This window comes from Morus notabilis, unplaced genomic scaffold, assembly GCF_000414095.1.
Source record: "Morus notabilis unplaced genomic scaffold, ASM41409v2 Scaffold201, whole genome shotgun sequence".
Taxonomy (NCBI): Eukaryota; Viridiplantae; Streptophyta; class Magnoliopsida; order Rosales; family Moraceae; genus Morus; species Morus notabilis.
In genome coordinates this window covers 189,819-214,966 of record NW_010357101.1, presented here as the reverse complement: position 1 = coordinate 214,966, position 25,148 = coordinate 189,819, and the positions used below count along the sequence as shown (strand labels likewise).

General features: G+C 34.3%; 6 protein-coding genes across 7 annotated transcripts; 4 read left to right on the top strand and 2 right to left on the bottom strand.

The window, feature by feature from the left end:
• The first annotated feature begins 118 nt into the window (after window positions 1-118).
• Window positions 119-2,852, top strand: LOC112091542 (histone acetyltransferase MCC1). Its single transcript, XM_024165478.1, has 6 exons — window positions 119-319; window positions 1,241-1,470; window positions 1,552-1,696; window positions 1,943-2,042; window positions 2,124-2,352; window positions 2,507-2,852. Exons 2-6 carry the CDS (start codon window positions 1,373-1,375, stop codon window positions 2,691-2,693), a joined length of 759 nt encoding a protein of 252 aa, XP_024021246.1. The 5' UTR covers window positions 119-319; window positions 1,241-1,372; the 3' UTR covers window positions 2,694-2,852.
• Window positions 2,853-3,544: 692 nt separating this feature from the next.
• Window positions 3,545-4,516, top strand: LOC21402605 (protein EXORDIUM-like 2). The gene has a single exon (XM_010089165.1). It carries the CDS (start codon window positions 3,545-3,547, stop codon window positions 4,514-4,516), a length of 972 nt encoding a protein of 323 aa, XP_010087467.1.
• Window positions 4,517-7,512: 2,996 nt separating this feature from the next.
• On the top strand, window positions 7,513-9,905 carry LOC21402604 (THO complex subunit 7A). Of its 2 annotated transcripts, XM_024165529.1 has the most exons (4): window positions 7,513-7,701; window positions 8,233-8,328; window positions 8,645-9,300; window positions 9,401-9,905. In XM_024165529.1, the coding sequence occupies exons 3-4, from the start codon at window positions 8,704-8,706 to the stop codon at window positions 9,530-9,532; spliced, it is 729 nt and encodes a 242-aa protein (XP_024021297.1). In that variant the 5' UTR covers window positions 7,513-7,701; window positions 8,233-8,328; window positions 8,645-8,703; the 3' UTR covers window positions 9,533-9,905. The 2 variants fall into 2 exon arrangements, with proteins under 2 accessions (XP_024021297.1, XP_010087466.1); XM_010089164.2 differs by lacking the exon at window positions 8,233-8,328.
• Window positions 9,906-10,820: 915 nt separating this feature from the next.
• Window positions 10,821-12,202, bottom strand: LOC21402603 (S-norcoclaurine synthase). Its single transcript, XM_010089163.2, has 2 exons — window positions 11,990-12,202; window positions 10,821-11,320 (listed from the first exon to the last, which is right to left on the bottom strand). The coding sequence occupies exons 1-2, from the start codon at window positions 12,177-12,179 to the stop codon at window positions 11,037-11,039; spliced, it is 474 nt and encodes a 157-aa protein (XP_010087465.1). The 5' UTR covers window positions 12,180-12,202; the 3' UTR covers window positions 10,821-11,036.
• A 6,731-nt stretch (window positions 12,203-18,933) lies between these two features.
• Window positions 18,934-20,562, top strand: LOC21402602 (transcription factor MYB41). Its single transcript, XM_010089162.2, has 2 exons — window positions 18,934-19,199; window positions 19,623-20,562. The coding sequence occupies exons 1-2, from the start codon at window positions 18,934-18,936 to the stop codon at window positions 20,560-20,562; spliced, it is 1,206 nt and encodes a 401-aa protein (XP_010087464.2).
• A 3,284-nt stretch (window positions 20,563-23,846) lies between these two features.
• On the bottom strand, window positions 23,847-24,779 carry LOC21402601 (inositol-tetrakisphosphate 1-kinase 1). Its single transcript, XM_010089161.1, has one exon. The coding sequence runs from the start codon at window positions 24,777-24,779 to the stop codon at window positions 23,847-23,849; it is 933 nt and encodes a 310-aa protein (XP_010087463.1).
• Window positions 24,780-25,148: the final 369 nt, after the last annotated feature.

Below are 25,148 nucleotides of genomic sequence, written 5' to 3'. Positions count from 1 at the left end.
AACTATGAATAAATGCTCAAAATTAAAAGGGTATTTTGGTCAAAGCAAGTCGATTTCTTTTTTAGTTGTTATTTTATTCCGTTGTGGATTCAAAGTTGGGCACGAAAAAAAAAAAAAAAAAAAAAAAAGAAGAAGAAGAATTGTATGCCCTTGGCCTTAAACATTGCCGAGTCTTTGGTCTTCTATTTCCTGTTCCTTTTCCTGCCCTGGAGAGAAGAAGAAAGAGAAGAAGAAAGAGAAGAGGAGAGAAGGAAGAAATAAACGCTGATTGAATCAAGATTCCATTTTTATATTGCCAATCCAATCCATCCCCACTAAGGTACGTAATCCTTTCTAGCAATCCCGCATTTTCATTTTCATTTTCTTTCTCTCCAAACAACAAAGTGACCTTCTGATTCAATCGAGATCTCGCCTGGGTTTCCATCCTTTTTTTCATCGATTGTGGCATTTAATGGATTAAATTATGCTCCTTCAGATTCCGTCATGTGAATTTCTCTTACAGATAGGTTTTATGTTTTCTCTTGTTTGTTTTAATTGATGTTATCGCAAATAAACTTCCTTCTCTTGTTATTTACTGGAAAAAAATTTTAGCTAGTTCAGTGTGTTATTCTGTTTAATGGTTATTGATTTTTTTATAATTGTTGTAAATTATGTTAGTTAAGCTTCATACTTGATTAAGGTTCAAATTCAGGTTTCTATATACGAGGCTGCTTACGATTCTTTTCATCTAACTTTAATTTAGTTCCTTTATGTACTACTTACTTACCGTCCCAAAGCCTAAAATAGACAAGACTGGCCAATGATGTCGAATTGTGAAAGATCCCAATCTTTCTAGTGATATGATGTGCAGGACGAACTTCGTTATAAGTCGTCCAAGTTGCCAATAAATAGCTTCCTTTACCCAAGTGAGAAACCCATGTGTGTTTCACCGCGTGCACTCGTTCGGTGTGTGAGTTCTTTCGTGTTTCGAATTCCTCGTTTTGTTAAAGAGACTGAAAGGTTCGAGGTGGGGGGTGGGGGAGGGAAGGAGAAGAGAATAGGGAAGAATATAGGAGTTATTACACAGCTTTTTCTTTGTTTTTGTTTACAAAATACAAGCTATTGAATGATGTTTTGTAGGGAGCATCTCTGTTTTAATTTCTTTGTATGCAGATGTCAGGTTAATACAAATTTTATCTTCTTTCTTTGATTCTGTGATTTGTGTTCTGAAGGTACTTTTTCTTTTCTTTTCTTTTTTCAGCTTTCAGTGACTCATGCATGGCCTTTCCTGAGTGATGTGGCATAAATGGAAGGAAAAGTTCTCGCAAAAGTTGTCCGACTATATCAAACCTTTGCTGGGGATTGATTGACTTACTTGTCTTCATTGGTGAACATGAGACCTTCGCCTCGTCCAATTATATGCTATAGGCCTTTACGACCATCCGACCTTGAGATTTTAGAAAAAATTCATGGTGATTTATTTCCAATTAGGTAAGTAAACCTCTTTGATGCTTTCCCATGTGTATGGCCTTCAATACGTGTAATTGCTCTAAATTGTTATAATTTCTTTAGGTATGAGTCTGAGTTTTTCAAGAACGTAGTCAATGGCTGTGATATTGTATCCTGGGCAGCCGTTGATCGCAGTCAACCAAGTGACCAAGGTGATGAACTTGTTGGGTTTGTAACCGCGCGAGTCGTTCTTGCAAAAGAAAGTGAGGTAGGGCCTTTAAATTGTTCTTGTAGATGCCCTTGGTTTAGTTAAAATAAAAAATAAACAGTTTATTTATTGTACGTCTGCTCAGATTAATTTAGTCCTTGAGAAGACATGTTGGTCTAAAATTCTTGATCTAGGGGTCCCTATATATGTATATTATTGTGATAGAAAGAAATATTGTCAATGCCTATTGTTCCAGTTTTGTGGTGTTTTCAGATCCTACTCACCCGGTAAAAATTGGCTTTGTAGATTGGGGATATGCTTAGTTATGACTCGTCAAGATCAGATCAAACGTTGGTCTACATTTTAACATTGGGAGTTGTAGAAACCTACAGAAATCTCGGCATAGGTAGACGTTTGTCTCTCGCATTCTTTCCGGCTGTGTTTGATTGTGTTCCCATATTAACTTTTTGAATGGTGGGTATTGCAGCTTCTTCACTGATCCGTGAGGTCATAAAATACGCCTCAAGTATCCCGACCTGCCGCGCCGCCTACTTGCATGTCATTTCTTACAATAATCCTGCTATCCGTTTGTACAGCAAAATGTCATTTAAGTGTGTGCGGAGACTTCAAGGTTTCTACTTGATCAATGGTCAGCACTACGATTCGTATCTGTTTATTTATTATGTAAATGGTTGTCGACCTCCCTGCTCACCACTGTAAGTGCCAAACAACCTTTTTTTCTTGCCTTGCTATGTTGGAATCTTAAAGACAGTTGAATGTTCTTGTTTGTTCTGTATTTAGAACTATCATTAGAACTAGAATTGTCAAGTTTGTGTTGAAAATTATTTATCATACGTTTTTTCATTGCAGAGAGCTTGTCACTGCTGTGCTGAGATACATGAGGAATGCTTTCAAGTCGATGTCAGCACGACTGCGGAGGAACGAGGATAGGAAGGTCCTGAAATGGGCGAAATGTAGAGAAGCCCGCAGTCTTATATCGACAAATCAAAGCAGGAGAAACATGGCAGCTGAGTGTACAGGTTGTGAGTGTGTTTGATTGTTAATTTTATTGGAAGACAAGGAACAAAAGAAAAGGCTCGTAGGTTATATAAAGTGTTGTAAAATCCCTTATCTTAGCGTTCCTTTTAGCCTTTGAAATAATGTCTCAACTAATAAAAAGTCTGATTTTGACTATAAAGTATTAGAGTTATATTCATACATATTTGTCAATTTAGATTCTGCATGATCAAAAGATTTTTTTTCCCCGAATAGCATAATCAATGCATTTAGATTTTATATTGAATTCTATAATGCAAGTAATGCGGGCTCTCTCCATCAAGGGGCAACTGTCTAAAGGCCATTAACTAATTACCTTTACACAAGGTTCCCTTGTTAGAAAACCTTAACTAATTACTTTTAACGCCTCAAAATGTCGAACAATTTCATTAGCTTTGTTTTCTTAAAAAAAAAAAAATCCGTTTCTTAAGTTTTCGTTTAATTCTGTTCAATTATTTAGAATAACCCATGAGTGTAAAGTACAAATGAGATATGATTCTCCCATAAATTATCATCATATCAAGTTTCTTAATTATTTTTCTGGATTTTTTTTTTTTTTTTTGGGACTTGAGATTAATATGCATGTATTATCCCCTAAGAATGACAAAATTTTGTTAAGGATGTTGTCACTAATCCGTATAATCTGGTGGCCTAAACTTGCAAAGGCAAACATGAACCAATCGTAAGAGGTATGTTATGGCATCCAATATTAGAGCATCCCCCTGTTTTAATGGCACACCGGCAATGCATCTCTTTATTTATTTATTTATATATGGCTGGCAAAGGCACCAGACCACCACACATGGAAATTAGAACAAGTTTTTTTATTCTTCTTTTGAGATCACAAAACTAATGGCGTCTTCTCTCCCAAGTCGCCCTCTTGCTTTAGTGTTCTCACTTTTGTTCCTCATAATTGCCCAATTTTATCATCTGGGATTAGCACATAGCCATGGCTTCCCATCCCTTGCCCCTCAATTGACTTACCATGGAGGACCCCTCCTCACAGGAAATCTAGACATTTCCATCCTCTACTATGGTCGGATCAGCCGCGTCCAAAAGAATGCCATCCGCAGCTTCCTCAAGTCTCTTAACAGCGTGCGCGCCGGTCACGGTGGCGGCATCAAGCCAATGGTGTCGTCGTGGTGGAACGTGGTGGAGAGTTACCAGTCGTTTGTTGGCGGCCGTGGGAGGAGGAGGAACCCCCCGAGAATCAACGTGAAGGTGGTGCGCGTGGTGACAGACACATCCTATTCAGTGGGGAAGATAATGACAACGGACTTCACAAGGATTCTAGTGGAGAAAGCAACGGCGAGGAGATCAGGAAAGACGTTGGCAATGATAGTGACAGACAGGCAAGTGACAGTGCAGGAGATGTGCACGGGAAAATGCGTTCAACACGGGGCGTTTGGAAGGCAGGCTTATGTGATAGTTGGGAACCCGGAGACAAAGTGCCCTGGGGCATGCGCATGGCGATTCCACCGCGAAGAGGAAGGCCCACAAGGGGTTGTTTTGCAACCTCCGAGTGGGAATGTGGGGGCTGATGCTATGATAGTCTTGTTGGCTTCAGGGCTGGCGGATGCAGTGACCAACCCCTTCAACAATGCCTTCTTTACGTTCGGAAGTGGTCCAAACGTGGGGCCGGTTGGGGCCGGAACTGCGTGTTGGGGCATGTTTGGGAGTGGGGCGTTTCCGGGTTACACGGGGAAGATACGGGTGGACCCGAAGAGTGGTGGGGCCTTCAACACCCACGGTGTTAGGGGGAACAAGTTCTTGTTACCTGCGCTTTGGAACCCTGCTTCCTCCTCTTGTTGGACTCCTGTCTAACAACAATGTTACTAATTCGACATCCGTGTAGAGCGAGTAAAAATTGTATGTTAATTTTGGGTACCAAATTAATCTTTGTTAATAATACCATTTACCAATTATATTCTAATAAGTCAATTTGCCACATCATTTGGTATCCAATATTTGATATGACATTTTTTTTTTGATAAAGCAGTATTTGATACAACTTGATGTGTATGAATGTAGATTCATTTACCCAACACTTCTAGTCGTGACTAGGGCTTAGTTTGATAGTGCTGTAGATTTTTAAAAAATTATTTTTCGTTGTGCTGAAGGAAAAAACAGCTGTTACAAAAAGCAGCTGAGTGTTTGGTAAACTATAATTATAGTAGCTGTGCTGGTTTTTAAATAAATGTAATGGCGTTTGGTAAATTATGAAGTGGAATTATTGTAGATAGTTAAAAATTACGGCTATATTATATTATACTATAATATAATATATACTGTATTATAAAATATATTATAATTATATTATAACTATAATATCATATTATTCAAATAATTATTAAATTATTATAATATAATATTATATGATAATATAATAATGTTAGAGTTATTAATATAATTATGATATTATTTGTTACAATATTACTATTATATTATAGTATATTATATTACGAGTCTGAATTTTAGATTGAGAAGATTGTAAATTTTAAATTTCATTAGGGGTATTATAGGTATTATGAAAGTTTCATTAATTGTACTATGCTGATTCTCGCACAATCTAAAAGCTAAAGTTGTCTTTAAGCTGCTTCTAATTTTGGTTGTAGATTGTTAAAAAATTCTTTAGAAAACACTTTTGAGGAGATTTACCAAACACTAAAATCAACTTCTACTATAAGGAGAAGTTGATTTTGGAAGGAAAAAACAATACCAAACTAAGCCTAGTAAGCTCTAAGAAATTATAAGACGATTTTGTTTTACTTTTGAGAGATTTTTTTTTTATATAGATTTTAACAGATTTCATTTGATTGTTAATTTATTAATTGTTTTGTTTTATACGGATAATGAATCCATGGTAGAACATTAAAAACTTTCGATTATTGTTATTCTTGCTCTTATGCGAAGACTTATTTTCAATTCCCATACTCGTTTCAATTATTCACCAAATTTCTTCCTTTTTTTTTTCAATTAAGTATTACTATCAATTGTAGTCACATGTTACATGGATTACATGTTGAAGCAATTATCCACATGTTTTAAGCAAATATTGAATTCTGGACTTTAAAAAAATAAATAAAATATAACAAAAAAGAAAAAAAAGTTTTTATAATTAAAAAATTACCCTTACAAATACTAATAATGGGCAGTATTCGTATCCATCAAAATAAATGCACACATATACACTAAAAAATTCTGCACTATATTTAATAAGGAGCCGACTATATTAGAGTTATTATTATTATGGCAAGACACTAATAATCCTTGTGTTTTGCCAATATTATAATGACACCCTTTTAACCAAAACGAATGACGTCAACACCCCATCCACTAAACTTTGTTAAACTTGTTTGTGAAATGTCAAAAATACCGCTTTAATTATTAACGGTTGATTCTCAAATAACAAATCTCAGCCACCAATAATGGGGAGCAAAAATGAAACCCTAGTTCTAAGATACGCAACCGTGTGAACCCTCTTCCCAACGGGTCTTTTTGAAAAATAGGCTTAAAATGTGTAATGTGTTTAATGAGTAGGCTTCAAAATATAAAGTTTCAATGAGTAAGCCTCTTATTAAATGAAAAAATATGTATTCCCTAAATGCCCCTCTCCTTTTCTCTCAAATTAAAAGAAAAAACGTTTGAAAAGGAGGAGCTAAATCCCCTCCTTCGCTGGGCAGTCACGAGGAAACGTTGCTGGCCAAAGTTCACCGGCGGCGCCACCTTTCACCGCCGGAGAATGCCCCTACCTCTGGTATTCTCTCAAATCTTGTATTTTTTATGCTTAATTCATTGTTTGAATGCTGGGTAATCGTGGTTTGGTATTTTATTTGAAAAACCAACAAGAATCATGCTATTTCATGGCCTCTTCGGAGTTGAGTAATCTGCAAAATTGAAGAAACTCACGTCTGTCATTTCTTTCCGTTCTGACTGGTGGGAGCGGTAAGAAACCTGAGTCCAGTCAGAAAGTTCTTACTGGTGTGCCCTATAAGAAAATTGCCAACCGGTCTTTCCAGTAAGAAAGATCTGATCGGGCATAATTTTGCCTCTCTTTAAGGCGACCCGTCGTTTTTCCCTCCCCATTTAAAGGATATTTTGGTCATTCACTCTTATCCCAGGAATAAAAAAAATGAAAATTGAAATTCCATTTATAACGGGTCTACGAATTGAATGGGTGTACATTTGGGGTCTATTGACTTAAAAAATCCCTTCTGAACTCCCACCAAGCTGCGCGACCCCACCCTAACCCTTGCGCGACCCCACCCCAACCCTTGACCCAACCTTCTCCAACACAAACCAGCTTTGACACGACGCCAGAGTAAGCACTGTATGATGAGATTTTATTGTTTGTTTGTTTACGTCTTTTTATTTATGAATTTTCATAACATCATCGCTAAAATCAATCATCTTTATCAATTAGGTCGTGCAATATCATAATTCATAGTTAAAAGGACCTAATTACTTCTTTAAAATTTTATTATATGGACAAAAGCATGTTAAAACTTTTAAATGAGGTTAATATTCATTATTTTTGTCCATTATGTCACTCCTAACATCATAACATATTATCATGAATCTATTTTTTTTTTTTGTCGATCATGAATTTTTTTTTTTTTTTTTTTTTTTTTTATGGCAATCATGAATCTATTTTGGATATAGTTCAGTATTGTTTTTTATTTAAAATAAATCCTGTTACAAAATTCCGAAATGAAACTCGGGGAAATGTGTAGGCGTAGTTAAATGGGAGGACAAAAACGCCATTGCAATATAAACTCTTTTGACAAGCCTTCTCTAGTAATAACTAATGAAAAGTCTAAAACGAGTTATTCAATCTCAAAAAACAAAACAAAACAAAACACAAAACAAAAAACAAAAAACAAAACAAAAGGAGAGAGAACGAATTAGGGTTGGCTCAGTCATCAATTCATGATGTTGATCTTCTTCTTGAGGTCGAATTGCTCTTGAGAGTGAAAAAGGAAGAATCTTTTTGAGGGATTTCTCAACAGGTACTCTTTCTTCTTCATTTCTTACTTTGATTTTTTAACTTTCTGAATCCGGAATTGAATCTCCATTACCGGCTCAAAGGTGACCCGGCTAAGCTAGTACCAGAGATTACGAATCCTACTTGCATTGCATATAAACCCCAATTTTTTTTTGGAGCTAATCTGGAACTAGGACGAATTAGGGTTCTTCAACTGTTCCGGTTTCAGAGGAAAAAGGATAAAGCCATTTTCGTTCACTAACAAAATTCTGCATTTTTAGCTGTTATTTTTGTCTTCTCTCTCTGCTATATTTTTCTATGATTTTTGAACATATTGTACTGACTTTCGGAATTGAATCTCAATTTCTGACTCAAAGTAGTCCTGGTAGTAGCAGAGGCATCTCCCTAATTCTAGAGTAGAAACCATGATTTTCTTTGAAATTGTTGTTTCCTTTATTCCTGCCCTAAAATTTAATTTTTCTATAGACTTACTTTCAGTTTTAAAACCAAGGCATCTAACTATGAATTATGATTCTCTCTGCTGTTCAATTCGCAGCAAAGGGAATATGAATTAGAGATGCAAAATTGAATCTTAAAAATGGGTACTTTCGGACAGGCGGTCTCTCATCCTCGTGGATTCTCGCCCTTTCTCGTAGGTTCCACATCTTTTTCATCTTAAAAATGGTTACTTTTGCATTTTGTAATGTTTTCACTTTATACCAAAAATTTCTCAGTAATGTGTGGCCTACAATACGTCGTGGCTATAATATTTTGCTCAACGTAGTGTTACACTTATTTTGGTCTGCATTTGGAATTGAATCTCAATTTCTGACTCTTAAGGAATCCTAGGTAGTACCAAAAGAATCTTCCTTATGCTAGAAATCCAAGCTCCCATGACTTTGTTTCGAGTTTTTTCCTTTAATTCTTATTAATAATTGTTCCTAATTTCACAAATTCTGCATTTTTAGCCGTGAACAAATCTAGCTTGCTTTGCAACTCCCACTAGTGAATCTACAATCACCATTCAATGTTGGCGAAAGGAAGGAAAGTTTCGGGTCGAGGTGAAGCAGTAGCTGCAAACTATGCTTTCGGCCCACTTGAAGATGACATCATCATAAAACACAGGCTCCTCACCCGCACCACCACCACCCGGGGAGAACCGCCATTGAAGAAGCTTCAGAAGAAGTTCACCTCTTTCTTCACTGAGATCGACAAGAATGATGACAAAAACTTCGCTGACTGCGAGAAGCTTGCCAAGGCTTTCCTGCAGGAGCTCTCTACCTTTGAGATTCCGCTCCTCAAGAGCAGGGCGGTTGTTGAGGCCAACATCAGAGAGAAGGAGAACTTCCATGAGTTGAAAGAGGAGATCAACCGGCAGATTGTGCAGGCACAGTCTGACATTGAGGATCTCAAGAAACAGCTAGAGCAGAGCAAGATCGAGAGGCGTCACAAGGAGGAGTGCGAGGCAATCAGGAAGCTGATTGCTGCTCAGCCGCCAAGGTCGGAGACACAAAAGCTCATTGCTGAGTTAGAGAAAGAGATTGCAGCGCTAGACGCAGAGAACACCGCCAGTTCGAGGTTGTTGGAGCTTCGTAAGAAGCAATTTTCCCTTTTGCTTCACGTGGTAAGATTGCCGTTAAAAGTTTCTTGCATTTTCTATTACCCAATTTGCATTTGGACTATCATTTCGGTTAATGTTTCGCTCTTGTTCAAACTGCTTGAAGGTGGATGAGTTGCAAAATACAATAGAGGAAGACCAGAAGAATTTGATTGAGGAAATGAGACTTGCGACAGAAGAGCAGAAGAACGGGTTGGAGGATGCAATTGGGGGCTCAGAGGCCATGGCTGTCGATTAGTTTTTATTATCTTTTCCGAAGTGAGTTTATGTTTTCTTAATGATGTATCTTTCAGTGCATTACATCTCCTGATGTTTAGGAACACATGATATAACGGAGTATGATAAAAATTTTGTAGGTTAGTTGGGGAAAGTTGAAAATTCCTAATCTTTTAAACAGTTTGGCTTGTTTTGCTTGAAAATCAGTGCTGCAAGCTAGGATGATGAGAAAAAATATTATACCTTTGTTTTGCCATGCTGTGATGTGAAAACAGAGTGTATTATCAGTGCATGTGAAGGAAGGTATTATAGTTTGATACTAAATACATTACCACCTAATGTCACTTGAAGAAAACAGTACACCCATCAAATGTCTTCACGAAGGCAGTCCCAAAACCAAATATGTTTCCTGCTTTTGTTCTTCGTATTCATGATTGCTTCAAAAAGTGTTAGATAGTAAAATGATTGTCAGTCCAGAACCAATAATACATCGTAATGTCTTTTTCTGGTAAGTTGTAGATTGTCTTATGATCTTTAGTTGGTAGTTGCGAGAGGGAATCTAATGCTGTAGAGTATGTGCGTTTAGAGTAAGGATTCGTGACATGATTCGGATCATAGTTCGTGGCTCGCTACAATGTTTTCTCTCATAAAAAACACGCGTAAACTGAAAATGGTTCTGAATTATGGTTATGAATTCATGAACCAAACGTCTAAAACGGCAGCGCCTCCTGCTTTTACACGTTGCATTGTAATTTGTAGTAGGAATTAATTAATGGTAGTGAAATGCTTGTAGATTTAGCCTTGGTGAGAAAGATGGTTTTGATTTTTGAACTATATACATATACATACATATATATATATATATATATGCGCAATGGTTTTGAACATTGGCGGCAGAAGCGTCCTTGAGGCGGTACTCGTTTGTGGAGTTGATAATGCAGGATTGGATTTGGATTGAACGGTTGGTTTCACTTTCCTTTCTCTGACCTTAATACGTATAGGGTCCATTTGGAGCTCAACATAAGATAACATTGGATAGGATAGTATTACGAATTGGATTGGAATGTTTAGGAAGAAATAGGATTGGATTTTTGTTAATAGTATCCTACGTTTGGTGATATGCCACTAGAATAATTTAAGATTATGCATTTTAATTAATTATAACAAAAATAAAATAAAGTGTTAATTCCACCCCGGTGAGATTTCGAGTACGCTATGAGTAGATCCGCCAATTGGAATGACAATTTATTTGTCACGCCCACACTATTGTATAGATTACTTGGAGTTACTCAATATAAAATGAGTTTGGGATTTAATTTGGCATAAAGGCAATCAATTAGCATACAAATGCAGCATAAGCAAAAGGCATGCGACTACTAGAACTCCTCCTCCATGAGTTTTATTTCCGAAAACAGTAAGGTTAAGAGTTAAAAGATAATTAAGTTCTCTGCTAAAGTACACATTTTTAATGTGTAAGCAGAATTTGTGTATATATGTTGAATCGTGGTCCATGGAACCAAACCTATTCAGGGTTTAGGTTTAGTGAGATGATTTTTGGCAAGAAGTGCAATGTTGGCAAGTGCGTCAATAGAGACAACTGAGGCATTCACGGCAAATTCGTCCTTGACTTCATACTCGATGGTGGACTTGACGATGGAGGAATCGCCGTCTTTCTCAATGATCTCAAACCGAACTCGGTAAAGGGTAAATCCCAAGTCTAAGTATCCGCCTTCAACCACCTCCGTTTCTTTCACGCGATTCTCGTTGTCTATCTTCGTGAACTTCTCTTTGTAATCACTTAACCCCGTACCTGATTAATTCATACAATCAACAACTAAATAACCAGGAATGACGAATACTGACAGAACCGTAAATATTTTTCATACGGTTCTTTTTCAAATGAAAAATGGAGAATTTTATGGTAATGTATGGCTTTTTTTTTTTTTTTTTTTTTTTTTTTTTTGTGTGGTGAAAAATGAAACTGTAAATTATGAAAGATATGGTGCAATTCTTTTTCTTTTTTTTTTCTTCTTTTTCTCTTTTCAGAGATACCGTGCAATTCTAAGCAGTCTAATTTCATCAAGTGTCGTTAAATGTGGTTACGTTTTTGAATTATGGTATGATATTGATATGATCTAATGATACAAAAATAGCAACAGTGAAAGTCTCCATTTCATATTCTACCAAATAACTCCCCAAATATATATGTGTATATATATATATATATGTGGGCGATATTCTTTTATTATCATGTGAGGGTACAATTATCATTTCTATTATTAAATAAGAACACAACTGAAATGTATCAAAATAAAATGAATGAAATTCTAAATTTTAAATTTCTCCCCGGTGAAATATATTGAAATGATGATTGAAACTTGTTTGAAGTGTTAAATGAGAATGTTTGTGAGGTAGTAAAAATGGCAAGTGATATAATTATAAGCAAATAGTAGACGGGAAAGATGAAAGATAAAGGAACCTGGGACAAAAGAGAGGTGGAGAATGGTGCCAAGGCCACCATCACCTTGGACGAGCTCAATCTTTTGGATGAGAGTGGAGAATTGTTCTTCCACCAGTTTCGCCAGCTGAAGCCCGCCGTAAAGCTCCCAAGCTTCGCTCGCCGGCACTGGCAGTTCCAGCTTGTGCCAAAGCTTGTCTCCCACCACCATTTTCGATTATGTTCTGCGAAATAATTGAGTGCTTAGTGATTATTTGCTTTTAGCCACACAAATATGGGTATTTATGCACCAACGCTTTACGACAAAACCTGGTTCATCAAAGTTGGCTCCAAAAGATTCTTTTACTTGGAAGGAAAAAAAAAATTTAAAGTCTTACAGAAAATATATATTCCATGTGGAATTTTCAACTATTACATGTTTATATCAATGATATGAATATTGATATATTATTATTATTATTATTATTATTATTATTACCCTACACGGAAATTCTCCTATAGTCCTATTTCTAGGACACTAGTCCCTAGGTGGTCTGCCGACTAGCCAAATGCAAAATTTGAATAAACAAACAAACATTTTATTTTATTGTCGAACCCAACCGTCTACATTGGCGAAGATAACAAGATCTCTGTATGAGCGAATCAGAAACCACCTTTCACATTCAAAACGACAAATCTTTTTATACATGTTTAATCAACTAGTGATTTAAGACATTTTTTGCTCTTATTTGAGAAACCTAAGCATAAGCATCTTGCAGGCATCAAATATTTGACAAAGTTGCAGTTGAGCCACTCCTGTTTCCAATTCTTCATTGGGACACTTCATGTTGGCCCAATCCATGTACTATTCTCAGTATGGGCCTAAGAATAACAATGAAGAGAAAATTGTTGAACTTATAGGGATAAACCGTAAAAAAAATATAATGAGAAGGCTAATAGAATTATAAATAAAAGTAAAGTAATGAAATTAAAGGTCTTTATTTTTTTTATGTGTTTACTTAATTATTAAATGGTATAATAGAAAACAACTATATTTATTTTTTTATGTTTACTAAAATTAAAAAATAACAATATTATGAATGTAATCACTAAATTATTTTTTTACTCAATTAAATAATCATTCGCTATATAATAATTTATTAAGGGTAGATAATTAAATTTAGTATTCATTCTCTTTGACAAGAAATCAATACTAATCTCTTTGACAAGAAATTACTAATTTTGTAAGTAAACATATTATTAGATGGAAAAGAAAATCACTCCGTACTTCCCCTTTCTCTTTGATGCGAAGTAAACATGCCCTTAGTGTATGAGTTTGGATACCCCTTACTCTTAATTAATACATTTTGACTAATATAGTTATTTAATTAAAAAAGATAAAGAGTAAAATTCTAGACCTATATATTCTAAAGAGTGCTTGTCTCATTGCCTCAATTAAAAAAAAAAAAAAAAACATGTCACTTTTTATATCACTTTCCGTGTTCCCCAATAATAACACGTCACGTTATGACTTTTTAATTGACGTGATAAGAATCTTTTAATTGATGTAACATTTTAATTAACGCGTCACAATATTATTAGAGGGATATTAAAAAAAAGACATGAATAAGAGCACACATGATTTGATTCTATATATTCAACACGAAGGCTTGCTTGTATCCAACCTTAATACTTCAATATGGCCTTATGACTGTACTTAATTATTCTTCTTTATATATCAACTTTGCATGTTTGACTGTGTTTTGACCTACCACGTTGGAACAAGTTATTTTTGTTATATTTAAATCATGTTTATTTGCTTTACTTGGATCGGATGATATATAGGAAACTATAGGGGAGAAAGAAGGAAATAGGCCAAGATTTGAGATGAATTAAAATTAATAGGCCAATAGTTTACATAAGTTAATAAATAGGTCAAATTACTGTTTTTGTTCATAACTTGGAACCATAACTTAATAAGTTATTGACAGTTTTTATCCATAACTTATATGGTTATAAACCATAACTTGACAAGTTATGGCCTATTAATTTCTATAACTAAATATTGACCTACATATTTTTTTAAGCTTTTCATATTGGCCTATTTTCTACTATTTCCGGAAACTATATTAGAATTGTCAGTCAATTTGTACTGTTTGAACCGTTAGTCCAAGCCCAACTATACTATATGTATGTGTGTGTGTCATGACGTGTATATATACTATATGTATGTGTGTGTGTCATGACGTGTTTATATATATATGTATGTATGTATGTATTTATGTGTGTGTATATGCATCAAGGGAGCAACATTCATCAGAGGTTGCAAATTGATCCGTTTAAAAAATGAGCGTTTCGAGTAAAAAAAAAAAAAAAAAAAAAGGTGGCGGAATGGGATCTTTGATGAGTTATTCAAACTTAATACAAAGCAGTCAATACTTTCTTTGATAAATTACAAGCTAGTGATAATATTAATATTATAAATGATGATATGAAAGATTTACAAGCAATCAAGCTTGTTATTCATGTAAATGAAATATTGTCAATTAGACATGTTGTTATACCAAAAATGAGAGTTACCTTGCCCGAGATAAATTTATTACCTCCTTATTTGTTAGTTACTGCTGCGTAATTTCGAAGTTAATTAACGTTCACCTTTTTTTAACGTTACGAAACATTCTTAATCTTTTTCCTTTTGTTTCTTGTTCTTATCCCTTCATTGAAAACTTTTTTTTTTTTTTTATAAGATATGCTTAACTTTTTTGAATATTGTAAAAACAGCGCTCTAATTGACATGTGATCTAATTGGTAAATTAAAGCAGAAACGATCAAGTCAAAATTATATATCAAAATCCACGTAAGAAATAATTTAAAACTAATTTACATTTTTTTTTCTCTTTATACATAAAACAACAACAATATATACCAAAAAAAAAAAAACGACACCAAGATATTATTTTGATTTTTGAACCCTAAATTTTCAGCCCTGCTAGGTGATGATCACATGAATATTGGTAGGCTGACAAAAATGCAATTAAGCTTAATGAACGACAGACAAAAAAAAAATGAAAAAAGAGAATTGTAATTTGAACACATGAAAGAGACATCGTTATCAAGAGAGAGAAGCATAATATAATAAAAACAAATAAGTCAATTAATAAACCCTATTGGTGGCCAAACACTAGATAGAAAGTCATATATATTTGTTTCTTCTTTTATTTACCGTTGAAATTAAATACATTAATTCTTTGTTATTCAACAGCTTAATATGAGCGTTTGAATTTGTAACAAAGATAAACAAATTTACAGATCCCAAAAGCTTTGGTTTCTGTTTGAATAGTGGTCGTTTTTAACTAAACTTTTCTGGAGATTCCTTTAAAAGCATAAATATTTGAAAACTGTAAGAAAATATGAGTTTTGATATAACTAACTTTCTTAGCCATCGATTACATCCTTTTTTCACAATCATTTCTGGAAATTAACAAACCTCCCCAGGCAAACGCATTCAGAGGAAAATTATAAAAAATAATCTCACAATCAGTCCATTTTGAAACTATTTTGTTCTAACAAATTATGTCCATCTTAGGCAAAGAATTTTGAGTGGGGACGTAACTTTTCTTGTTACACTGTCCAAGGTATAACTCATTCAAGGAAACCGATCAGTTGATTTATCCAAAAAAAAAAAAAAAACAAAAACAAAAGACAAAAAAAAACCAGAGAGAGAGAGTTGAATAGGAACTTGAAAAAACAGCAAATATTTTTTGGTCAATGAATGTAAATATTCTCAAAAGGTTCATGTATTTATTTGCTAAGATATGGGAATTTCTATTGTAGTCCCTGTAAAAATGGGACTATCGGTATTCTTTATTTTTGAGTCGTTAGGTCTGTATCAGAATTTATCTGTTTTGCATATTTTTTTTATCTAATGTGATTTTGATAAGATCTAACGGTCAAAAACTGAGATTACTGATCATATATATATATATATATAAAATATCTAACTTTGATTTAAAAGTAGTAGGAATATACCGCTTACAAATAAAATAAAATAGAAACAATACCATTTAGTGATACAAGAATGCTCATGGTGAAATCCAATTTCTCACTTTTTATTACGTAACAATTATGTGTAGTGATACATATATTATTTGGATGAACATTATCATAGGTAATACGTTAAGACTGTATATATATGATGATAGACACTATTATCAATGTATTGTACTCCGTAATTTCTTTTGCTATACTGGTATAATCTCAAATAATTTGCGATTTTTTGTCTTGTAACCAAGGTTTAATTAAGAATAGAAAAGCTCAAGTGACTTGTAAATGAGGATAATGAGGTCAGGTTAGGAGGAAAACCTCCGGCAGACTCTACTGTCCTTTTAACCCCCACATTGACTACTCAAACCCAATGATGTCATAGCCAACAATGAGAGAACAACAACAACAAAATTCACGTACTTTTTGGTACCACTAAATGCAGAAATTCATAGAATCAATCTTATTTTGTATTAAAATAAGGTTAAATACCAACTCTCTATTTTCTCATTTATATAATTAAGGTAACAAGTACTATGTATTTTAAAAACCAGACATATATGCAGTCCGCAGAAAATTAAAGACATATAAATACCATGCATGTTAATTGCAGATTAATATATTACTACGAATAATGGTGATGCATGAAAGCAATAAGATATGCGCACAAAGAACAATCAAAATTAATATTCATATATATATATGACACATTTCTTTTGGTGAAAGAGGAACGTTATATATATATATATATATATATATATACACACGTCTTTTGACCGATGGCTGTGTTTATTTTTAATTCCATATACAGATAACTTGTCTCCTATGCACCGAGCATAATCTTTTTGGTTGCTTTTAGTTATAATCACGACGCTGAAAAAAGTATTGATCCATCCTACATCATAACTAATAATTTCATAAAATATATACAAGAAAAATATTGAAGTAAAAGAAATAACAATAAAAAAGAAAAACAATACAAGCATATATGTGGGTTAAAGATAAAAATATATGCATGTGTATATATTAAAGAGAAAAGGTTTGTTTGGTGAAAGAAAGATGAACTGTGCAATGGCGACACTTAGATTAGTTGGAGATACAGCTTTCTTAAAATCTGATATAAAAGATTGTATATCTATATGCTTATGTAATATATTTATATATAGTTAGTAAAGAATATGTAATTATAATAAATCCAAAAACTTTTGGTAATATGAGAAGCACTTTGACGTTGATGAAAGATTGACGTGTAATTTGTTTCAATATAGAGGCGGCGATTACTGTACTTAGCCATAAAGGGGTCGGATATGCAGATTTTTTCCCCCGATAATTGAGTAGCAGAAAAAAATCAAGAAGACATTTGAAATGAAGAAGACTATAATTAAATATTAATTAAACATTAAAACGGTTTGTTCTAATTATATGATCCATTGTTAGTAGCTGATACGTTAATTGAATCTAAGACAGCTAAAATATAATTTTGTTTCCCTTTAATATCATTAATTAGTCAGATCATTTCGAGAGTTCGAGGGAATTTAGAGTTCACAAAGATATAGAGATACATTATCATAAAACTGCAATCCAAATTCTAATGGGTGCAGGTAGATATGTACGTGGACAAAGTAGACTTTTTTCGTTTTTGCGCTGGAAATTAATAGACTACGTAGAATTTTGACTTTGTGGCGTTATGGCTCTTTGCAATGTTAGAAGATTATATATATGAATACCCATTAAGAGTACTGATGAGTGATGAGAAGGAGAGAGCTGGTTCATTGGCGTGAAGGAGTTGGAGCACGTCCGAATTATTAGATTGGCATCTAAAAACAAAAGTAAGGTCAACTAGCAAAATAAAGGTCTTACCAAATAAATATATGTTCTCATTAAGTTATGAAATGGGATTAATTAAGGAATACATATGAGGTTAATTATAACATCTCCCGTTGTTTAATAATTAAGAACAACACGAAAAACCCTTTTTTTTTTTTTTTTTTTTTTTTTTTTTTTTTTTTTTAATTGACGTGTTTATATTTTATGAGGATTTAATTAAGTCTAAAAATTGCGCCTCACTCTCTATAAATCATGTGAAATCTCAAAAGAAACCTCCCGATTCGCGTAATATCAGAACTCAGAAATTTATCACTGAAGTCTATGAATACTTTAATTAGCTCATCACTATATTCAAACTCTTTGTTACCTAATTAGTTTCCCAATCTTGAGGTTAAATATTTTACCTCATAAAATCTCTTGCAACTAATATACATGCAAATACGGGTGAATACGTATATTAATAATAGATCACATGTCAAACATAATTAATAAGAAGTCAATATATATATATATATATATAGTTGTGCAAATGAGATTATTAATCAAACGATAAAGAAGTGTGTATATGTTACTCCTTCATGGTGGGTCCAATAGAAGGACTGAATAGTGTTGCGTGTGTTGACATGCAACCTATTTGATTTATGTAATAACACGTATATAGAAAGCATTACTGGATGAATATATGCAAATATATCCCTATATCAAATACCATATGCACTTGGAAGATCAAGGACATGTTTGGAATTTCATGTCAAATTTTGAGATGTGAAGTTGCTAGCTAGCTAGAGTGGGAGGATTAATTTAGGCAATTGTGTCAATTTTTTTCTTTTCTTTGCTTATTCTTTCCAAACATAATCAAACCACAAATCACTATAAAATTAGACAGTCTTCTCTGCTGTTTCTTCATAACTTATAATCTTATCTTATATGTTTTGTATCTCCAATATCTCAGACGACTCTCTCTTATAACGCAGTACTCTCTTTTTTATCATTTAATTTAAGGTCCCAAGCTAGCTCATGTACTCCTTTTCATCTTTTATTATGATACAGAATGTAGTTATCCTATATATGCTATTCTTATGATGAGTAGTGTTGTCGCAGATTGATTATAGGATTTAATGATGGGAAGATCACCGTCGTCGGACGAAAACGGGCTGAAGAAAGGGCCGTGGACGCCGGAGGAGGACCAAAAGCTGGTGGATTACATTAGGAGAAATGGACATGGAAGTTGGAGAGCACTGCCAAAGCTTGCAGGGCTTAACAGGTGTGGCAAAAGTTGCAGGCTCAGATGGACAAACTATCTGAGGCCTGATATCAAGAGGGGAAAGTTCACTGAGGATGAAGAGAAGCTCATCATCAACCTTCATGCTGTTCTTGGCAACAAGTAATTATCAATTAATTAATTTTACCGAATTTCAGCCAGAGATTATGCACTTTAATTTCCAAAATTTGTAAATTGCTCTCATTTGATTCATTTAGTAAACAGATATTTTCAAGTTTCATTCACTAATTTGTGGAATTGTTCTTACTTTTCTTCAAATGTTGCTTCATAATACCCTCCATTATATCATAAACGAGAAAAGCATTATTCATTAAAAAATAAATAAGGGAAATCGACTTTCAAGTACTAATTCAACTTGATTAATCTTGGCATGTCCATATGGATATGTCGGAGTTAATTATTGCCAATCATATTGCATAATTTCTAATTAATAAATTATTCTAAGTATAGGAGAAATTACTTAAATATTTGTTATATATATGTGTGTAGTTTTTAACAATATTCCATGTTACTGTGTTCATGTAGGTGGTCCACCATAGCAGGACATCTGCCAGGGCGGACCGATAACGAAATCAAGAACTTCTGGAACACCCATTTAAAGAAAAAGCTTCTCCAAATGGGAATTGATCCGGTAACCCACAGACCTAGAACTGATCTAAACATTCTCTCCAATCTTCCTCAATTGATTGCTGCTGCTAACTTTGCCACCACCTTCCTCAACAACACCAGCAACAATAATAATCCCTTCTCATTAGACACCTCCAATCTTAGGCTCTCCTACTCTGATACCGCGCAACTCGCAAAATTCCAAGTTCTTCACAACTTCTTGCAAGTCCTAAACACTACTACCACTGGTACTAGTACTTCTGCTAATGCCACCACCCCGAGTCTCGAAGCGATTTACAACCTTTTAGGGTCATCATCCTCGTCCTCAACAATTATGGACCGTCAGCCTTGTGTTGACGAGTATTTGCGATTGATGGAACATTCTAGGCTCGATGATGCTTTCGGCCATGGCCCTCATCTTGTTGATGCCGGTTTTGGTCCACATAATCCTAGTACTACTCGTATCCAAAGCAGTACCAGCACTTTTCCAAATACAGAATTAGCCCCTCATCAAGATGCTCATCACGTCTTAATACCACCAATTACTACTAATCATCCCATTAGCACAGCTAGTAACCCTCTTGGAATAGTTAATCATCAACTAGCTTGCAATAATAATCAACTTCCTCACTTGGTTTCTGTGGCCTCATCACCTGATGATCATCATGATCATGAGACTGCTACAATACTTTCTAATAGAATTATTAACCAAAATTATAAGGTTAATAACAACCCGAATAATAATACTGATCATCTTTCTAATCCTAATTCATCCACCACTTCAACCACCTTTGAAGCATGGGGAGATCTTATAGATGATGAGACAACCGACTCTTATTGGAAGCATATCATGGAGTAAGCTGTTTTCTCTTTATCCTTTTCTCTCCACATAGATATATATGTTTTATATTCTTATTTTATTTGTTAATATTTTTTTATTAATGCTTACTTATATGTATGTGTATATATATATATATATATATATATATTTATATATATTGGATTTTGGCAGTTTAGCATCTTCACAGACATTGGTCAATCTCGCGGAATGAAGTAATTACTGGCTTGCTTTCAGATTGAGGCCATGTCGTAACAAGAGGAGGTTTTAGTAAAATCGATCATAGTTATAGTTATAGTTTTAGGTTTTTTTTTTTTTTTTTTTTTTTTTTTTTTTTTTTTTTTTCCAATCATGCGTTTCTGTTCATAATACTGAATTTTTATATATTAGATAGTTCTATCACTTGGATATCTAAGCAATTACTAATATTGTATTGATTGTAATAGGATCACATATATATCAGATTTTGTTAAGGGTGTACATTTGTAATACTTATTACAATAGAGATGTTTTTTGTTTAACAAACAGCTCTTTAGTGATTCTAGAAACATTTATGTGTGGCCAAAGATTATGCGATCATTAATAAATCCTTTGAAATATTGATCAAAGATGGACATATCCAATTCACTAGTACCGCCATACAATCATAAGTTGTCAAGTATTTTTCAATAGGAGAGAGATGAAAGAAGGAGACGATATTACCGTTTAATGTTATAAAACAGTGGACAAGAATATAAAAGGAGTTAGTTGTTGATAGTTTCGGACACGGAATAGATAAAAAATGAGAAAGACCTCTTGAAGTTGAAGGGTTTGACCTTTGATAAGGGATAACAAACTCATGTCAAACATCTCTATCTATATATCAATCAATCTATCAATCAATCTATCTATTATATGTACATATATATATATATATACACATACATATATATGATATGTAAATTTATAATGACGTGGACAAGTCACACACCTCAACACATATATGCTCACACCTCTTATGGTGTATCTCTCATCTCTAGTAGTAATTAGCAACTTGGAGAGTAACACCATAAAAAAAGTAGGATTAAATATAGAAAAAGGTGATTATTACATAATGATGATTCTTGAACTAATTGCTGATTATATCTGCCATTGTCATGAAAAGTCAAGAGTTTTTGTTACCCATTAGGTAAGAATATATATTCCTTGTGAATCAAGCGATCCATGAAAAAGTAAAAGCAAGTCATTTGGCAAACCTAACAGTCTCTCCCCTTTTCTCTCATAGAGAAGGATAGATACCATGAAGTTGATGGTGTCGAAAAGCTTGTAAATGAGTGGGCTGATTAGTAACAAATTTTACGGGAATTCTTTGGTGGGAGTACAAAAATACCCTGCTATTATGGCCCGTATTGCACCGTTAAATTTTCACCGGATTATGTTAATTTACATATTTTTACTAGGGATGGCAATAGGACGGGGTGAGGGTAGAGGATTATTTCCCATTCTCGCCCTCCTAAATTATCCTTATCTTCGTCTTTATCCCCGCATAAATAGGAACAGGGTCGGAGTCGAAAATTTCTCATAGGGAGCACTTCTCATATCTGCCACATTTCTCATCATATGAATCACTATGCATTTTAAAATTATAACAACTTAAAATAAAAATAATAGAATAAAAATTTATTATAAATTTAGACTAAACTGAAAAGTTCATAATAAAACTAAAAATTCTTGATCTATTGCCAATTGAATCAAAAAGTAATAACCAATGTATAAGGGAAGAAAGTTTAAAAACATCAAAATAAAAAAGTAATAACCAATGCATAAGGGAAGAAAGTCTAAAAACATCAAAATAAATAAGTAAATTATCCTTCATTCTCTATTCCTAATAGCTTTAAAAGAGGATGAAGAGGCACTAGACACTACATCTTTATGTGTATATATAATATAGGAGAAGATTAGTAATTGCTCTTTTTTTTTCCGGTACAAGAAACTATAATCGGTACTTTGCCTCACCCAATTAAAATAATGCAGCTACCCTTTTCTTAAGTAGAAAGTAATTTTAAAAGATTATGTGTATCAATATATATATATATATATATATATATTTACATAAAAAATAATACATTAATATGGGACAGAGTCTAAGTAGGGAGTACTTCTCCCTTCTCCACGTTGCCACGAATTGGAGACTAGATTTTGTCTCCTCTCCATCCTCATCCCTATTAGTTATCTCCCATCCCTAATAATTATCTCTCATCCCCGCTAGGCGGGGCCCGTCCTGTAGAGATTAGCATCCCTAATTTTTACATTACTAATGCAATTAACATAATTGAATGGCCCATAACTTTTTTTAGGGTATATATACCAATGGCGTAATTATTTTGTACTCTTATCATAAAATTCTCCTTTAACATTAAGTGAAAATTTTACTCTTACTTTGAATATTCGCTTTCTTATGTAAAACCAAGGGGTCAAAAGAAAATCTATACATGAGAAATCCCAAAGTTGCAAGCTAGGCAAAAAACCTTGCCCAGGAAATGACTCGATATATCAAATATAGTAGGTATTCTATTGACCTTCAGAAGCAACTAACCTACCTACTTTGCCAAATATGTAGAGATTACGACCTAAGGTTTCATTAAAAATAAAATGTTTCATTATTTACTCACAAAAAAAAAAAAAAAAAAAAAAAGAAAGAAAAAGAAGAAAGAAATGTAATGACACTCGAGGTGAGGACAATAGAGAATTTAGTTAGGCACAACAATTTGTAACCCAAATTTTATTAATATCTATCTAACATGGATACATGTCCCTCATATTTTTCTTTTAACTATATATTTATAGTCATATACACTAGTAACTGGTGTATGAATAGGAAAGAGGGCAATTATAACTCGTATATCATCAATCTCTCATGAAATGATATCCAACTTCTGAAAAAAAAATAATAATAATAAAAATTTGTTTCATTTAGCTTGATAAGGAAGCAATTTATGACATTATTCGGGGCAGGTTGATTTATTCTTTGGAAGCAGAATGTGTACAATCCATCATATCATATTAGAATAATAAATTCAGAGTATAGAAGCCATTAAAATAAATTCAAGCAATGCAATGCAAGAAAATATTCATCAAATAAAATGGAAGAATTAGTGTATAATTGTGAACAACAATTCATAAATATCACATACGAGATACAATTCTCCAATTGATTTCCCTCCTTAAGCTTACCAAACAGAATGTCATTGATCATTCCTTCAAGGAGAGAAAAAAAAAAAAAAAAAAAGTAGGGACTTTGAATGCTGTGAATGTGGTTTATTTTTTTAGTTAGTTGGTTTGTTTTGGACAAGATCCAACAAGAAATCCGTCAAGACTGGTTCATAATCAGGCATCTTTTCATATCCAGGGAAGTAATTGATATCGATGACGAAATACTTGCCGTTGCAATCTCTGATCAGATCAAAGTTGAAGAGACGAAGCCCTAATTCCTCCCTCAAACTCCTCGCCACCTCCTCCACAATCTCATCAGGAGGCATCTCTACTTCCTTCAGATTTAGATTCACTTCATCATTAGAATTCGATATTTGCGAGAACGGCATTACGCCGCCGTCGGAATCCCCATGATCTTCCGGCGAAATGTCCGGCATAGACCTCCGCTTCACGCACTTGACGTGACGATCGCCCACCACGTACACCTTGAACACCACTCCCCCATGGTTCACGAAAACCTGAACCACCATCGCATTTTTGCTTTCTTTCAGAATCTTCTCCAATCCGTCGGCGTTGAAAACGAGAAACATCTCGTGCGACGCGGCTGTGCCGTTCGCCTCCAGCGGCTTCGCGATCGCCGGGAATTTCAGCTCGAGATCCTTCTTCTTCTTCAATTCGTCGGAATCGGTAATCGCGACCTGTTCCGGAACGCCAAGATCGAATTTTTCAGTGATTCGTACTCGGTTGACGGCGTCGAGCATGGAGATGCGGTTGTGGAGCCTCTGAATCCGGTCTGGAGGGTCGACGATGACAGTGGTAGGGCTTTTGGTGGTGAATTCTCGGAGGTTTTGTATCCAGTTTTGGTCGTAAACCTTGTGGAGGATGCAGTGGAAAGGAGCTTGGTCGGTCAGTGGGAGAGTGGGGTCGATCGTAACGAGAACGATGCCGTTGTGGGCGGCGTGGTCGAGGAGTGAAGGTCGGATGAAGGTCTTCACTTTATTGGACTGCAGAGCGTAGCCGATGCAGTAACGCTCGGAAGCTGACATTTTTCTCCTGTTTGGCAACTGGAAAAATTTGCAGGAGAGAGAGAGAGAGAGAGAGAGAGAGAATTCTAAATGAACGGGCCTGATTGAAGCGTGGGAAACAAAATAAGCATTTTATTAATTAGAGTTTTAATATTCATCTTCTATCAGAATAGAATCATATGCTTTAACATCTGTTGCATCTGTTAGGATTCAGTAGACACCAATAATCTTTCTTGTTAATTCCTAATTTTTTTTTTTTTTAATGTGTTTGATATGAAGAGTTTCAGTGCACAAGTGTATGCAACGTATCATTAATTACTATAACACGGCGACCTTATTTATTAGTAAATAAATAAGCATTTAGTTTAAAAAATTGCCATATTTCCCTAC

Excerpts from the sequence above, each read along its gene's own strand:
- LOC112091542 (XM_024165478.1), top strand. The coding sequence starts at position 1,373 with ATGAGACCTTCGCCTCGTCCAATTATATGCTATAGGCCTTTACGACCA. Across the intron at positions 1,471-1,551 it reads GGTGATTTATTTCCAATTAG|GTATGAGTCTGAGTTTTTCA; the intron begins GTAAGTAAACCT and ends TAATTTCTTTAG. Across the intron at positions 1,697-1,942 it reads TTCTTGCAAAAGAAAGTGAG|ATTGGGGATATGCTTAGTTA; the intron begins GTAGGGCCTTTA and ends TTGGCTTTGTAG.
- LOC21402605 (XM_010089165.1), top strand. The coding sequence starts at position 3,545 with ATGGCGTCTTCTCTCCCAAGTCGCCCTCTTGCTTTAGTGTTCTCACTT.
- LOC21402604 (XM_010089164.2), top strand. The coding sequence starts at position 8,704 with ATGTTGGCGAAAGGAAGGAAAGTTTCGGGTCGAGGTGAAGCAGTAGCT. Across the intron at positions 9,301-9,400 it reads TTTCCCTTTTGCTTCACGTG|GTGGATGAGTTGCAAAATAC; the intron begins GTAAGATTGCCG and ends AACTGCTTGAAG.
- LOC21402603 (XM_010089163.2), bottom strand. The coding sequence starts at position 12,179 with ATGGTGGTGGGAGACAAGCTTTGGCACAAGCTGGAACTGCCAGTGCCG. Across the intron at positions 11,321-11,989 it reads CCACCTCTCTTTTGTCCCAG|GTACGGGGTTAAGTGATTAC; the intron begins GTTCCTTTATCT and ends TGAATTAATCAG.
- LOC21402602 (XM_010089162.2), top strand. The coding sequence starts at position 18,934 with ATGATGGGAAGATCACCGTCGTCGGACGAAAACGGGCTGAAGAAAGGG. Across the intron at positions 19,200-19,622 it reads CATGCTGTTCTTGGCAACAA|GTGGTCCACCATAGCAGGAC; the intron begins GTAATTATCAAT and ends GTGTTCATGTAG.
- LOC21402601 (XM_010089161.1), bottom strand. The coding sequence starts at position 24,779 with ATGTCAGCTTCCGAGCGTTACTGCATCGGCTACGCTCTGCAGTCCAAT.